The sequence below is a fragment of the Cydia strobilella genome, chromosome 16, assembly GCF_947568885.1.
Source record: "Cydia strobilella chromosome 16, ilCydStro3.1, whole genome shotgun sequence".
Classification (NCBI taxonomy): Eukaryota; Metazoa; Arthropoda; class Insecta; order Lepidoptera; family Tortricidae; genus Cydia; species Cydia strobilella.
The window spans coordinates 13678393-13693821 of NC_086056.1; the positions used below are offsets into that span (position 1 = coordinate 13678393).

General features: G+C 36.6%; 2 protein-coding genes and 1 non-coding gene across 4 annotated transcripts in view; 1 reads left to right on the forward strand and 2 right to left on the reverse strand.

The window, feature by feature from the left end:
- The window catches only part of LOC134748607 (transcription factor IIIB 90 kDa subunit), a 43667-nt gene that overhangs the window by 5045 nt on the left and 23193 nt on the right, over window positions 1–15429 (forward strand). The gene's annotated exons all lie outside the window — the stretch shown is intronic.
- On the reverse strand, window positions 169–10201 carry LOC134748409 (BTB/POZ domain-containing protein 6-B). Of its 2 annotated transcripts, XM_063683191.1 has the most exons (7): window positions 9922–10201; window positions 5301–5467; window positions 3158–3442; window positions 2810–2957; window positions 2346–2562; window positions 1318–1683; window positions 169–1242 (listed from the first exon to the last, which is right to left on the reverse strand). In XM_063683191.1, exons 1-7 carry the CDS (start codon window positions 10023–10025, stop codon window positions 763–765), a joined length of 1767 nt encoding a protein of 588 aa, XP_063539261.1. In that variant the 5' UTR covers window positions 10026–10201; the 3' UTR covers window positions 169–762. The 2 variants fall into 2 exon arrangements, with proteins under 2 accessions (XP_063539261.1, XP_063539262.1); XM_063683192.1 differs by lacking the exons at window positions 5301–5467; window positions 9922–10201 and adding an exon at window positions 3706–3895.
- Trnaa-ggc (transfer RNA alanine (anticodon GGC)) lies at window positions 12364–12435 on the reverse strand. Its single transcript has one exon. It is a non-coding gene; the product is annotated as a tRNA-Ala (tRNA).

The window sequence follows — 15429 nt, forward strand, 5'->3', positions numbered from 1 at the left end:
TTTGTATAGGAACTTAACTTGCTCACATATAAATATAAAATAAATATATTCAAAGGCCTTTTAAGTTTCCATTATAATATATTTACACATATATTTTATAATCTGAACAACACATACTGTGTAATTTCTAAATCGCTAATGCTAAGGAATTAAAATTAAAGAACAGCCTAAATATTAATTGTAATATATTGCAATAAATTTGTGTTATGGATCATTTCTAGTTTAAGCATTTTATAGAGAGCATTACGACATCCATATCACATTTTTAGGTTCCCTTACGTCTATTTAACTCAACAATATACAAGTCATATTATATTTTCTACGAAACAATAACATTTTGGGAATGTTAAAATATTGAACGTTTATCCCGATAATATTGGTTACGTCACTCAATACATGTCAAGCCGGAGTCACTAGTTAACCAAAAATCCTTTGACCTAATGTTTCAATTGACCTAGATTTCTTATTCGTAACTAAAAATATTTACAAGTTTTTGTTTTACAATCCATAATAGAAAACTGAGACATTAAAGGCCAGTTGCACCAACTACAATTAACAGATTGATTAACGTCAAGCAGCAGAGAACTATGAAACTTTCCATACAATAAAATTTTGCGAACGGTAAAACAAACTGTGACAGACGGTTTGGTGCAACCGACCCTAAGTAATGCCTAATGAAACTAAGTGAAACTTTTTGTAGGTCAAAAGTGTATACCATTACACGGACATGTATTTGAGCGGACGCGGCCTTTGCATTAATTGTCATTCTTCGCTCCCACCTCCACTCATCGTAGGTCCATAATAGATCAATTCTGGTATCTGTCCACCTTGCACCCCTGTCCCATTAGTACTCTCTGAAGAACAGTGGAATTGGAAAGTCACTGTACCCATGTATACTTCACTCAGTCCTTCTTGTCCGAAGTAACTCAGCTCGCTTCCATCTAGGATAGCAGAGGCTGTGTAGAAGTACTCCGGCTCTATCTGTATTGGGTTCTCGAAGTAAACATGGAATGTGTTACTTGAGCCATCCGAGAAGAACTTCGTATTGTTTTCTGCCAGGACTCTGCCTAGGCGTTTCAGCTCTATCTTCACATTGTAATCTGCAGCACCATTCGATGATCCGTACAGTCCAAAGCCAACAACGAATATCCTCTTGTCTACGCAAAACTGTATAGAGTCGCATCTGCCGCGATATCGCCACTGATTGCTTCTATAAGCGCAGGATTGAAATCTGTGACATATCTGGAAAGGTAGAAGTTCTAATTATTTTTACGCACACATTTATAATTTAATTAAATGCGTCAATATTTACGTTACCTGAGACTTGAGTCCGGCTCGCGATTTGATGGGGTAGCACAGTGGTGGTTTGGCGCACGCGGTGAAATGCAAAAATATGTCTATAGTTTCTTGTGGTGTGAGTATTCCTATCTGAGCAGCGCTGTTGGCAAACTCTTCCAAAGACATTGTAGGGAATCTGATCAAGTATATAGCGCTTCCGAGCATTGCTCGTTTGTTGCTTGGTGTCGACTCCATTTCTTTTCTAGAACATTCTGCTTGGGCCCAAGCTAAAGCTGCCTCAAATAGATTTATTTCTTTGCAATTTAAAGTTTCTCTCGCTAGTACTGACTCCAGAGTTGAAATATCAATGTCTACGAATCCTTCTGATGTCAGGGCCATCTCAGCCTATAAATAATGAAATAACGTTTTATGATAAAGTTAGGTGTATTAAAACTGCAATACAATTTGTTTCAAATGTTTTATTCAGATCTTTACAAATGAGTCGGAAATGTTACAAAAATTGTACGACATTTCAACATTTACATGCAAATTCTAACATGCAGACACCAATGAATACAGACTGTATTGCAGTTTATATCTATCTACGTATTGACTAGGTATAGGTACACTTGGAATGCTATAGGGAATATCAGTCAGTACCAAAAGTAGGTCAGCAAGTGTTCTAAATGACAAGAATACAATTTTCTTATTAGGGCAAGCGTGTGTGTGTGTGTGTGTGTGTGTATTTTGTCATTTTTGACCACCACACCCATTGAAAATACAAATGCTACTGACTGTAGAAACAATGTTGCAAATGAACATTAATCTTAAACCTAAATCACAACCAAAATGCATAACATTGAGCATTAGAGTTTTGTGTACTAGTAGTTTCAGTGGCAGAATTTTGAGATTTAAGTCTATTCATCACAGATTCGTAGAGTATCATTGCTTTCGGCTTCAGGACTTGAAAAGTTTCGACTGGAACACCGTGAAATGGTGCCTAGGCTACTGTAGGATGAGGACGGCTCGAGGCATATCGTTGATATGTGTTTTGTACTCTCACATACCTGGGCGTCGATCACTTCCCAACATCTCTGCATGAGTTCTGGCTCTTCGAAGAGTCTGGACTGGCTTAGAAGGAGGCAAGCGTTTTTTGCTGTGAGACTAGTCTCCAGATAATTGACACAGGCTCTTGCTAGATGAGGCACTATGTACTTTTTTGCGACATATAGTGTTGATAACACTGTGTCCGCTTCTAGCTGGATTTCATCACAGTATAAATACCTGAAAAAGGAATTGTCGTCAAATGAGCTCAGATTATTAAAACAAAACTTTTTTGTCTATTATCAAACAAAAATTTAGCTTCTATAATTTATTTCAATGGTTTGATTTGTTGTGTGAAGTCCGATTTAACTTATATATTTTCCACTCACTTTATTTTTGTGTCAAGTTCCTGTTTTTTTTAACAAGTATATTTTGTAGAGTATACTTAGAATAAATTATGATTTGTTATAAGAAAAAATATTCTTACTTTAATAATGTTAGGAAAGCTGAGGGCTCAACATCTGGAACCACTATTTCTTGTTTACACTCTGCCAACCCTCCGTAGAACATGGCGTAGAACACGGAACTGCCCGTTGCTAAAACATACTTGTGGGCTGGGATCACTTGTGTGTGGCCTGAAATTAGGGAAATATTTAATTAGCCATTAAATATAGCATATCAGATGAAAATAAAACTAAAGAATTAAGAAAACATATCTTCTGAACACTATAGGCAATGCCCTGATATTTGAGGCTCGGGACAGATTTAATTTTGCTGTAAAAAAATTGTATTTGTTTAGTAATAAATTGTTAAACTTTTCAAATCAATGTCTTACCGGGGCTGCCAACAACAAATGTGATATCAGCCATCAGTTGATTATTGAACATAGCTGCATTCCGCTCCCTTATGGTAGGCTTGGTAGCTTGCCAGTTGGGGTCCAGTGTGGCGGAGCCCGGGGGCGGAGCGGGGCTCGCTGTGGGCGACGGGACGGAGCTCGAGGACCCGCAGGGGGAAGGCGGGCCACTATAGCACTGAGACACCTGGGTGCCTGTCTCGCGCTGCGAGATCGTCTGACTGTGCGGCGGAGATAATGACTGGCCTCCATTGTTAATGTTTTCCGCTGTAAAGTCAAACCACAATAAAATTATAAATCAATTAGCCAACTTCGAGCCAAGACTTAGGGCGAACGCCAAATCTTAGACCACAATATCCAGGTCAGACGTCCGATCCGACTAATTATAGTTAACACAATCACGTCACTATGACTTGACTTCTCATAAGCGACCAAAAACGGCTCCCGCTAATGCATTATTGATCACACCTACGTCGTCTTTGACGAAGATGGAACTTAAAATCGATAATATTTGTCAAGACTGCGCTCACCGTTCATCCAAGCGTTCGTTTGTGCGACCGACATACTATCCTGTAACCTCTTAGGAGGCTTTGACACAATTCTAGAACACAAATTCGACATAGTTTATAAACAATGCCTGCGGAATCGTTCAAATTCTTTTTAGAAACATTAGAGCCGCGTACTCCTACAGTTTGACGTCGGCCATATTGCTTGACGGCGAGGGACGGGCGCGGGAGGTAGGGGACACAGCCAATCCAGTGAATCCGGTACAATGTTGCGTTCGAATACAAGAATACAAGTTTATTTACTCGACGAAACTGTTTTAATTTTAATAAATTTGTGTATTTTAGTGTGTTCTAGAAGGAAAAAAGGAACAAAACATTTCAGTACACAGCAAATAGTGTTTAAATCTAGTGTATAAGTGTCAAATTAATATGTATGAGTCATTATGATACTCGAAATAAACGAATTTTAATTTAATTTAATTTTAAATCAATACTAGTAGCAGAGTTTAAGCATATATGTGGTATTTTCTATAAAAAGGGACCTTATTGTCGATGGCGCTTACGCCGCACAGCGTCGCGCGGCATTGTATTTATATCGAAGCATCGTTAATAATGGCGTAAGCGGCATCGACAATAAGGTCCCTTTTTATAGAAAATACCACATATATACTCCGTCTCGGGTAACGCGAAAAACGAAACTCGAAAATTCTGAAAGTTGTCTGCGTCTATCGCGTGAATAAAGCTCGTCACAGCCGGAGCGATAATATATCGGCAGATAGAGTCTGGCTAATGAAAGTTGAACCTGAAAACACGCGGCATTTTCAAAAAATCTGTAGCAGGCGGCTCTTTGATTACAAGGATTGCATAACTTTTATAATTTTCGTATTTTTGAATCATAAAAAGTATAAAAAATATCCAATCCTTGTAATCAAAGAGCCGCCTGCTACAGATTTTTTGAAATTGCCGCGTTTTTTCAGGTTTAACTTTCATTAGCCAGACTACCGACAGATATCTTAGGGTATCGCTAAGCACCACACACGCCAACGATACCAAAATATATATCGCTCTCTGTGTAGCGCCTTCATTGTGAGAGAGACGATATATCGCAAGTCATCTGCAGATGCCTCGCGATAAGATATCGTAAGTACCAAGATACCAAAATCTATATTACAGCTTCGTGTGTGGACTCTGTCAAACAGTACGTAAAAGATATCGGCAGATGCCGTATCCTACGGTATATTGCCAAAAAACAGCTAAAAAGCTAGGACATGTAACTTTTATAATATCTTCTATGTGAAATCCTTTTTATGTGCAAATAAATGATTATGATGATTATGATTATCGCTCCGTCTTGTGATGGGCTTAATGCAAAAGCGAATAAAAAATACATAAGGTTTTGTTTGAATTTAGATCTTCGCAAGAGCCGTATTGTATTAACTACTATGCTAAGATATTTTTATGTAGATGATAAATGGCGTCAAATCACCCAGTAGAAAAATGTAAGGGTTTAAAATCTGTGCTGTGTAACTTGAATTCTAAAATGTACTGACCCTACTGATAGGACATGGACAGGACAAACTCACATAATATAGATAGGTACATATCCTAGATCACTTTACCTTCAACCAACGGCCGTGGCCGTGGTCGTTGCCAGCGCTGCGTCGGTTCTTGACAGTTGTTGTTCACCTCCGCGAATCTGCCATCTTCGTTGATGAGGCTTTCGAAGAAATCTACGCTGCTGTCCATCGAGGTTTGCAGTCGCAGTTGGCACGCGTACCACACAAATCTGAATAGAAATTAATTATCGTAAACAATAAGCACTTACTAGTGAGTTGGCGAGTATTGTGCTTCGCATGAATTACGGGTTTAGGTACAGACAACAGACATAAACCATATTTATATTGAAACGACCCTTGACAATAAATAATGTATTAATTATCTATTTTTTATCGTGAATATACAGTTTTATACTTTATACACAGGGAGCCTTAAGCAATCTTGTTTGTATAAACCGAAGGCGAGAGAGGCGAAATTTTAATAGAAAAAAGAAATAAATTCAGATAATATATATATTTGATTTTTGTATGTATGCAGATCCACCAAAATTGCTCATGTTGCGTTAAATTAACATAGGAATTTCTGTAAATGTAAATTCATGCAAAATAGTTTCATTAACTCTATTCAAGTCAAGATAAATAATGGTTAATAGTTTTCTTTGACGTCAGTCAGTATATTGAGGAAAATACGTAGCAAGATGCGAAGTTATTTTTTTGGTAAGCCTGAAATTTTTTGTATTATTTTCTAAACGTAAGTAAACTAGTAACATTGTGTTATGTACTACCACCACGTCCCTGTTATTTGTGTTTGTATTGTTCAATAAATTTGTTTTAGATTTTTAATTCGCCATTGATTGTATGGTTTTTAGATTTAGGAGAGAACTACCTGTCGGCGCGACGAGTAATGGACAACAAACAACATTTGGACTGGTGACCGTTAGCCATTGCTAGACAATTGTATTTACATTACTATTGTATGTAAAATATGTTGACTTGAGGATCGATTAGCATATGATGTGCCTGTTTCGGTAATTTCCAGAAGCATTATCTGTTAAGGGAATCTATTGGTTTTAAATGACAGATATACATAATTCCTCAGAAGTAAGATAAGCACCCATAATAAAGGAGCGTCTAAATTAGGCTATATGCGATAAAAATTTAAAGTATTTAGACAGTAAGTAAGTAATTATCATGCTACTCGAGATTATCTCATTACTACCGACCCGCCCCGGCTTCGCACGAGTAGTTCAACTAATTTACACAAAACCTTTACAAATATTCATATAAACATTCCTCTTGAATCTATAAAAAAACCGCATCAAAATCCGCAAAAAAGATCTAAGCATACATATGGACAGACATACATACAGAGCGGAAACCGACTTTGTTTTATAGTATGTAGTGATTATATTATACGGTATTTTATTTCATCAAATAAACAAATAAATTCTTTCATAAATAAATGCCAAGTTTTCTAATTGTTATATACTTATATGAAAAAACAAAAACAAAATAATGCGTCTTATGTGTCAGTGCATGAATTAACAGTTTAATTAGATATGTCGAGTTGTCGACCAGCGACTACGACTCTTTCATTCCTTTAACCGAAGTTATGTTTCTATTTCTAGCGCTAGAGAAACAGACCATAAAACTATGTTATCAATCAATCAATATATATTTATTGCAGACCAAATTACAGTCCACATTTGTTATTTAAGTACAGTAAAACCTACTGCCAATTACATAGATCCAAACAAAATTGGCGGGGATTATTATGTCGTCCTCTTGATTTGAAACTATTTTCTAATATCTTAGATCATACTGACTGATCATGATTGACTGGTAGAGAATGCCTCGACGCGTTATGTCCGCCATTTGTACTATTTTTGTGTAAATTTGTGCAATAAAGTTTAAATAAATTAATCATCAATATGATAATTACGTTGTTTCCTAGCAAAATTAATTCGATCTGCAGACTGAAAAACGAACTGGTTTTCCCAAAATAAAATTAACCTGTTTGTTAGTTATAACATACAGTCAATAACACTTGACAGGATATGGCATTAAAAAAATTCTAAATCTTTTGCTATAGAAGTGTTTGATTTTCTCAAACATTTTTCAGCCTATTGTTGTGATGTCTGCACCTACCTGTAATTTTTCATCTACTATTACTGAAAATGAAACCCCATATTATTTTTTGTATTTACTATGAACAGTTGAACAATGTAAGTCTCATTTCAGATTTCAGACTAGTTATTCGCTCAGCGTCCGTCCCATAACTTCGCAAGTAGATATCTGAGGGCCTACCGCGAACCACGTTTGACGTGTTGCTTCCCTGTCAAACTTACGTACGAATTTACAAGTGCGACAGAGAGGCAACACGTCTAACGTGGTTCGCGGTAGGCCTTCTGGGCTCAAATACTGCATTAAGACGAAAAGCGCGAAATGGCCTTTTTATACAAACGTAGTCCTCAATTTCCTCTCTGGATATTAACACTATTGAAAATATTTTGACACAATTTGTTGTACATCAACCACAGCTATGCCCCTACGTTTGTTTTTTTTTCGAAATTTTATTTTATTATAGAGTTAGGAGCATTTAATTTATTTTATGAAATCTGTTTTTCGCTCCTAATTTTTACTATAATCAAAAAATCGAAAAAAGTCAAACGTAGGGTGATAGCTATGGTAGGGGTTGGATATATGAGTACATCCAATTATGTAAAAATATTTACCATAATGTCAATATCCAGAAAGGAAAATGGGGACTACGTTTGTATGGAGAAACGGCCGTCCCTTTCCTCTTAAATCAACGACATATACCTAAAATATGTACATGCATCCATTGCACTCCATAAAAATTGAGCAAAAAAACAGTAAATATCCGTGTAATAAATTAATAATATATTCCATGCTATAGACCACTGTTTAGTTTTATTATGTTTGGACAGTGAACCGTGATTCGCCAGATAGGTGAGCCGCAAAAATTACACAAAAACTTGTTATGTTTAAAGTTCCTTGGAATATATGAGACCATGTTGTAGAATACAGATTAAATATGGGCAGAGAATCAAATTTAACGGAAAATCCACGTTGCCCAGAATCTTATATATATATATATATAATATGTTTTGATATGCCAGTTGCAACGCTTTTTACTTGACTGGTAATGTTGTAAGACTTGAAATCGTTACAAGAGCCGAATTTTATAGCACCCGGCTCGATGGGCCAACGCTTGACGCCATTGCTGTAAATGTTTATATTAATCTGTTGACTGCCCTATTTTTATCTTATCTTTTGTCTTATGTCTAGTTTTAAGTAGGTCTTATTTGTCTAAACAGAACGCGGCTGCAAGAATAGTTTCGTGTTATTAATATTTTATAAATAATATGGATCATCAGTTAAGTATTAAACAATATAGAAGCTCAAACATCTGATCGTGAATATGATTTGTTAAATCAGGTATTTGAACCTTTTTAAATAAATAAATATTATAGGACATTCTAACACAGCTAAAACTCAAAACTCTAATTCTAACAGTTTGACTAAGTCCCACGGTAAGCCCAAGGACTCCAAGGAGGCTTGTGTTATGGGTACTCAGGCAACGATATATGTAATATATAAATACTTAAATACATAGAAAACACCCGTGACTCAGGAACAAATATCTGTGCTCATCACATAAATAAATGCCCTTACCGGGATTCGAACCCAGGACCACCGACCATCGGCTTCACAGGCAGGGTCACTACCCACTAGGCCAGACCGGTCGTCGCCTTTTTGAATATATTATGAAGATTTTTACTGTATTAAAATTATATTGACTCCCATTTTGACAATGCATGGACATTTAAATTTTGTCATTGAGTAATAGTCAGGCTAAGCTAACTCTGCACCGAGTTCAATAACACGGGGTGGAAGAGTCAAACTTTTATGAAATTATGATTATGACGTTTTAAATAACACTTGCACACTCAGTGCTATAGCTTATCCTGGCTCTATATAATTTCTTATAGGGCTTTGACGAAGCTTTTCATTTACACACGGCTGAGAACTTAATTAGTATTCTGCGCCTAGCCTATATGAAAAATTATTGTCTTTGCTTGGTTAATTTAAAATAACAATTTATATACAAGATTATTATTTTAGCATGTTATAGAATCCATGACTCATACTTAATTTTACAGCGCTTTGGCGCCTCTTAGCTGTTATGCTGTAAAATTTGATCTCAATAAATATCTAAATCTAAATGACAGCGAAATTAAATATTATATTTTACGTATTCCATCACTCACATCAGTGCCCGTGGCTCCACCTGCGTGGGTTTCGATCTGTATTACTTTCTCTCCCTTCCAAGGTGGTAAATTTAAAAATAAATCTTAGGGCGCTTTCGAAATGCCATTTTTCATCAAAATCAATGCAGTAGTTTTGCCGTGAAAAAATGTCAGACATGACTACTTTGTCATTTAGAGGGTAGGGTCTAGGGTAGTGTAATTTTAAGTGTATTTTTATGTCATGCAGAAAAAATACAACTTTGCTTGAGCCGGACTCATATTTCCTTAATGTTAATATTTTAAATTATATCTTTAAAATGTTTGACGCATTACTTAAAACAAGTTTTTTCATCAAAACAAGCAAATGAAATACATAGAACGCCCGAATAAAGTAAATTGAAATAACAAACCGGTTAGCGAAGTATGTGAGATCCGCTTTTGTGAAAATCAAGCCTAAAACTATTTTTCCTAATATCACAGGTATTTTCGGTGTTCCAAAAACACTCCCCTTCATTTCATTTTCTGGTATTGCATCCGTTCATTTTCACAACACTATTCACTGAAAACCGGTACAGTTTTTTTACTTTTAAATTTTATGCATTAAGCCAGGCATAAGTATCCGAACGGGTATTTCGTTGTTTTTTTTTTAAATAACGAATAAATGCGTTTGCATTGGTGCAATGGTGCTGGTGCGTTCGAACAGACTGCCGCAGCGCGCAGACGCGGCCGGTCACGCACTACTATAGTTTGCGCAAGGTCACCTGTCTCCTAGGCGTTGGTGGACCGCCGCCAAGCCTGAGCGAGATGGAATACATGTGTTATCTGTGCTCCCTTATCGATCAATTGTATTTATCAGCGATGGTATTGTCGACCTTGATTATTTTTGTTTTTATTTAATATGCATAGACGCCGGGTCCGATTAACCCTTAAATGCATGATTTTTGTATAACTTTTTAATAAATTGAAATAGATGTGTCATGTTGTATAGATTGAGGGAATAATATTTTGGATAGCTGCATATTGAGCCACGGTCCATCAAATATACGATGCATATATACATCATTATGCATTTAAGGGTTAAACCAGTGACCGTTTATAAAGTTTGCCCGGAACTAGGGTTGTCATTTGTTAAGATTTGTCCGGACATGTCAGGATTTTTGACCCTTTGTCCGGATTGCGGCTGGACTTGGCAAGTGTCAGGATTTTTAGGAAGAACCCACCGCAGAGCGCAGTGCGCCGCCGGGGCGTCAAATCTCTATTACTGTAAATGTTGGAGGATGGAGAGACTTGAAATAGTTGAAATAAAAACTTTAACTGCACTTTTACTGCATTTTTTATTTAATATAGGAAATTCTTACATTTTTGATGTGAACGCTATACAGGGCGGCTAGGAAGAGAGAGAACAGTGTTGCCACACGCAGTAGGCGATCCAAGCTTTAAAGTAGGTTCCACACCACACTTAGGTGTGTTTCATACAGTTACAAGAAATGTCAGGATTTTTATTAGGACATTTAATTCTTCCATATGGCAACCCTACCCGGAACCAACAACGCTGTTTTGTAGCAGTTAGCATTGACTTTTAGATTGAATTAATTTACGTACAGTACAATTATGGTGCTACTTTACCACACTAGTGCGATAATTAGCACATTACGTAACTATATCGAAAATTTAAATGGCCATATGTACAGTCAGCAATACTATTCGCTTAGCACCTTTGCATACAAACTTCTATGCAGGGGGGGTACCTTTTCTCTGCAGCTGACTGTACTGTAAAACGTACGATACATGGGCGAATAATAAGGCCTAGTTTACCCTCTGGGTTGGAAGGTCGGATGGCAGTCGCTTTCGTAAAATCTTGTGCCTGCGCCAATTCTTGGGATTAGTTGCCAAGCGGACCCCAGCTTCCCATGAGCCGTGACAAAATACCGGGACAACGCGAGGAAGATCTATTAGCTTTTCAAACGTTATGATTTCGTTCAATTGTCGGAACTTTCCGTGGCTATTTATCTGTTGCATTATTGATTAGATAGGAGATATTGAGTTATTTCACACCATACATACATACATAAACCAAATGAATCTGGCTCAATGAAATTGATAAAATATTTATTCTGTTTGCTATTAAACATGCGACGTGCTAGTCGGACGCGCGATCCAAGGATTCCATACTATGACACTGGGTATCACTAATTAAGACACCTGAACACTTTAAAACAAACAATCGTTTATTTTTATCAACAGTACAATGTGAATCTAATGTTAATCATCAAAACAATTCTAACAATCTATCTTTCTCCGTTCTGTCACTGTCACATCAAAATACCGCCAAAAGGAACTGACTTTTGACAGCTTAAACGTCAGATCAATGACAGTTGTTTCTTTTTAGGTCCAAATCAAACTGTTATATCTTTACAACAAAATTAGCCAGGTTAATATGAATTCTAATCGGTTAAAACAAACATACATTTTAAATAATTCTTTCGATCTTGGGATAGAACCTTACAATACATTACACAATTTTTAACAATGTATTTTTGTATTGAAACGTGAGTGAAATATCTTTAAAAGCCCCGTAGGGGTCGGATCAAAAACTAAGTAATTAAGTCCGACTCACGCTTGACTGCATTTTTCTAATAGGTTTTCCTGTCCATCTATATGTGAAGAACTATTTTGTGTATTTTTTCAATATTTTAGACCCAATAGTTTCGGAGATAAAGGGGGGGAATGGTCATTTATTGGCTATTTTCTTAAATAACTTCTAAACTTAAATGTTAATATATTTTCCTTTTTTATTGTGGGACGTACCACATTATTACAATCTATAAATTGTGTATACAGATGTCAATCTCTGGTCAACGTGGGACTCGAACCCACATCCTTGGATTGCCGGTCCAATGCGTTACCAATTGCGCCAGCTGACCATCCGTCAATCAACGCGAATTTAATCATTGCAACTGTGACGACGGCACTAGCGACATCTGCATATTAAGGACGTTGACCAGAGTTGATCATCGTTGGTTTTTTTTTTCATTGTGATTGACATCTGTATATACAATTTATAAACTTCTAAACTATTTATTATAAATTTACAATAAAGAATATATTTGAGATTCTCACAATTCATTTAATATGTAAAAAGGATATAGTTTCATTTTTATATTTTCTCATTTACCCCCCAAAAGTGGCCCCCATGTTTAAAAATTAAAACTCATTTGTTTACATGTCCGTCTTTAGGTCACAAACATACATAATATATGTGTACCAAATTTTAAGTTAATTGGTCCAGTAGTTTCGGAGAAAATAGGCTGTGACAGACGGACAGCCAGACAGACGCACGAGTGATCCTATAAGGGGTCCGTTACCCTAAAAAAACAAGAGTTATACATTATTCGTAATTCGTAGGATTGAAATCCTATAAGTACTGGCGCCATTTGTAAAATATTGCGACTGACCAACCCAATTACGTCGTGTAGGTCAGGTCAGTGTTTTTAAGCCCAATTACTAATAAGTCTCTTCGTTTGGTCTAATTTGTCATACAGATTTATAACTAGCACATAATTGATCCAAAACCAGGGTTCCTACCTACAAAATAATAGCGTTTGCGGGATGAAAATCTAAATCAAAACACCTTACTACTTGCGAGGCATTCTTAATCAATAATCAATTGATTTCTTTAACAAGCTGCAAAGAATGATGTCATAGCTAATGCATAATTCGTACCTATTGTATTGAAATCAGTCATGCTTGTTATATTTGGATAAGTGACCCACTTTTAGGACACTGTAGTGTACTGCGTTTAGCGCGGTTACAGACCATCACTCATTCACTTCACTCATCATTCACTCATCATCATTCACTTCACTCATCATCACACTTCATCATCATCGTCATTGCACTTGAGAGATAGAGACGCAGTTATTTGTTAGAATCAGACGAAAAACCAAAAAAGAGTGAATTGCAAAAAAAAGTACTTAATTAGGCGTAGTTAAGGTGTGATTAGTCGTGATTTAATTATTTCAATTGTGTTACGAAAATTAACCATGTAAATAGTATTGCATTGTATTTATTGTACTTAATTTATACAAATATAATTCTGTTAGCATAGGCTTTAACACTTCCATGCATATAAATTAATTAGAAATGGCTTAATTGTAGTAACACAGTGGAATCAATTAACGTTTCACTAATTACAGGTGAGACTGATTAACCCGCAGTCACACTTACTCATCTTTATTTTACTTATTTAGACACTAATAGTTCTCATCAAAAGCCACCGTGCAAGGTTTTTTTCTGAGTTGACTGTCACCGATACACAATGTATATTTTTGCACAGTATCTAACTAACCTAGGCTAGGTCATGGATAAGTTGTGTAACAGCAGTGTGTTGCACATACGGGTTATCTTGTAAACCAACGCACGATAAAAAATGAACAACGATTTTAATTGTTTCCAAGGAAATTGATAATTTTGTCAGATTTTTATCATCCCGGCCGCACTGATAAATTTTTATATTAAAAAAAAATAAACGACTAACCAAGGAATGATTGACCTTTCATATGTCATCAATGTCATCATCATAATTCTTAAAAGCCTGGCTCTAGTCGGTGGAGTAACCGTTATTCCATTCTTATAGAGTAGATGAGGCAAGAAACCTCGGGTTAGTGATGGACAGCCAGCTAAGGTTTGAGAAGCATCTAGGAGAATTGGTGAAGTTTTGTACTAAATTCGAAAGCTTCTAAGCGAGCACTGTTTTATAGAATAGAATAGAATAAGATTTTATTCGTAAGCACAAACAAACAAGACATTATATAATATAAAAGATACATAAAATAACATACAATGAACAAATAGTTAAATAAGAAAAAGGTACACAGCAAGAAGATACAACATAACGATGAAATTAAAAATTATTTAAAAATTATTTAATCACGCTGTCACGTAGACAATGACGACCATCATATCCGTACAGGTTAGGATCCTTATCATACAGTCGCCATCAGATATATCGAAGCTGCCGAGGTGCTTAAAAATATCTGAACACGCATTCTAACGCCTTGACAATAGAGGCGTGTTCAGATATTTGTGAGCACCTTGGCCGCTCTGTTCTTATCTAATAAATCTTATCTTATAGTTTCGGGGGCCCTCGCGGATACACTTCGACCCATAGGAATCTTTTGTGCAGTTACCCCCTAGGAAAGTTCAGTCCGCTACTCAAGAGCTTTCCCCACCATCTCCATATGCCGGATGATGGACCTTATGGGTAGCGTTTTGAATTCCTTTGGTTCCAGATAGCCTGTTCCAAAGTCCTTCATTCTTTGTCTGGCGAGGGCGTGACATTCACACATAAGGTGTTCTATTGTCTCTTCCTCTTTGCCACACATACGACAATTGGTGTTGTCAGCGTGCCCCATCTTGGCCAGGATTCCCTTGACCCCCGTAATGGCCAGTAAACACACCCCCGTTATTATTTGGAGTTGCCGTTTGCTAAGTTTCCAAAGCTTTTTGATCCAACCAGGGTCTACCCCTTGTATAAAGAGCTTTGAGTGCTTTAGACCCGTCAGACTGTCCTATTCTTCCTGGCCGCTCTGTTACAGATGTATCTGTCTTGTCTTGTACAGTCGCAATCAGATGATTGCGACTGTACAAGACAAAGGTAGGACAAGAGGTAAATATATCACTCAAACTTTATAAGCGGAGGATGAAGATTTTAGGAGCGGTTCTACTATGTATTTCGGTTTATCTCCGGTTAACAGCCATCCTGTATGCAATATATCCAGACTGTATCTAATGATATAAGTACCTATGGATTTTTACTAGTATATTAGATACATCCGATAGAGTTAAACCAAGAAAAGTCTGCAACGATTTTGATAGCATACGCAGTGCAAGTGTTATTTATACGTCATAACTTCATA

Excerpts from the sequence above, each read along its gene's own strand:
- LOC134748409 (XM_063683191.1), bottom strand. The coding sequence starts at position 10,025 with ATGAAGGGGAGTGTTTTTGGAACACCGAAAATACCTGTGATATTAGGA. Across the intron at positions 5,468-9,921 it reads CTCACATACTTCGCTAACCG|ATTTGTGTGGTACGCGTGCC; the intron begins GTTTGTTATTTC and ends ATTTCTATTCAG. Across the intron at positions 2,563-2,809 it reads GCTTTCCTAACATTATTAAA|GTATTTATACTGTGATGAAA; the intron begins GTAAGAATATTT and ends TTCCTTTTTCAG.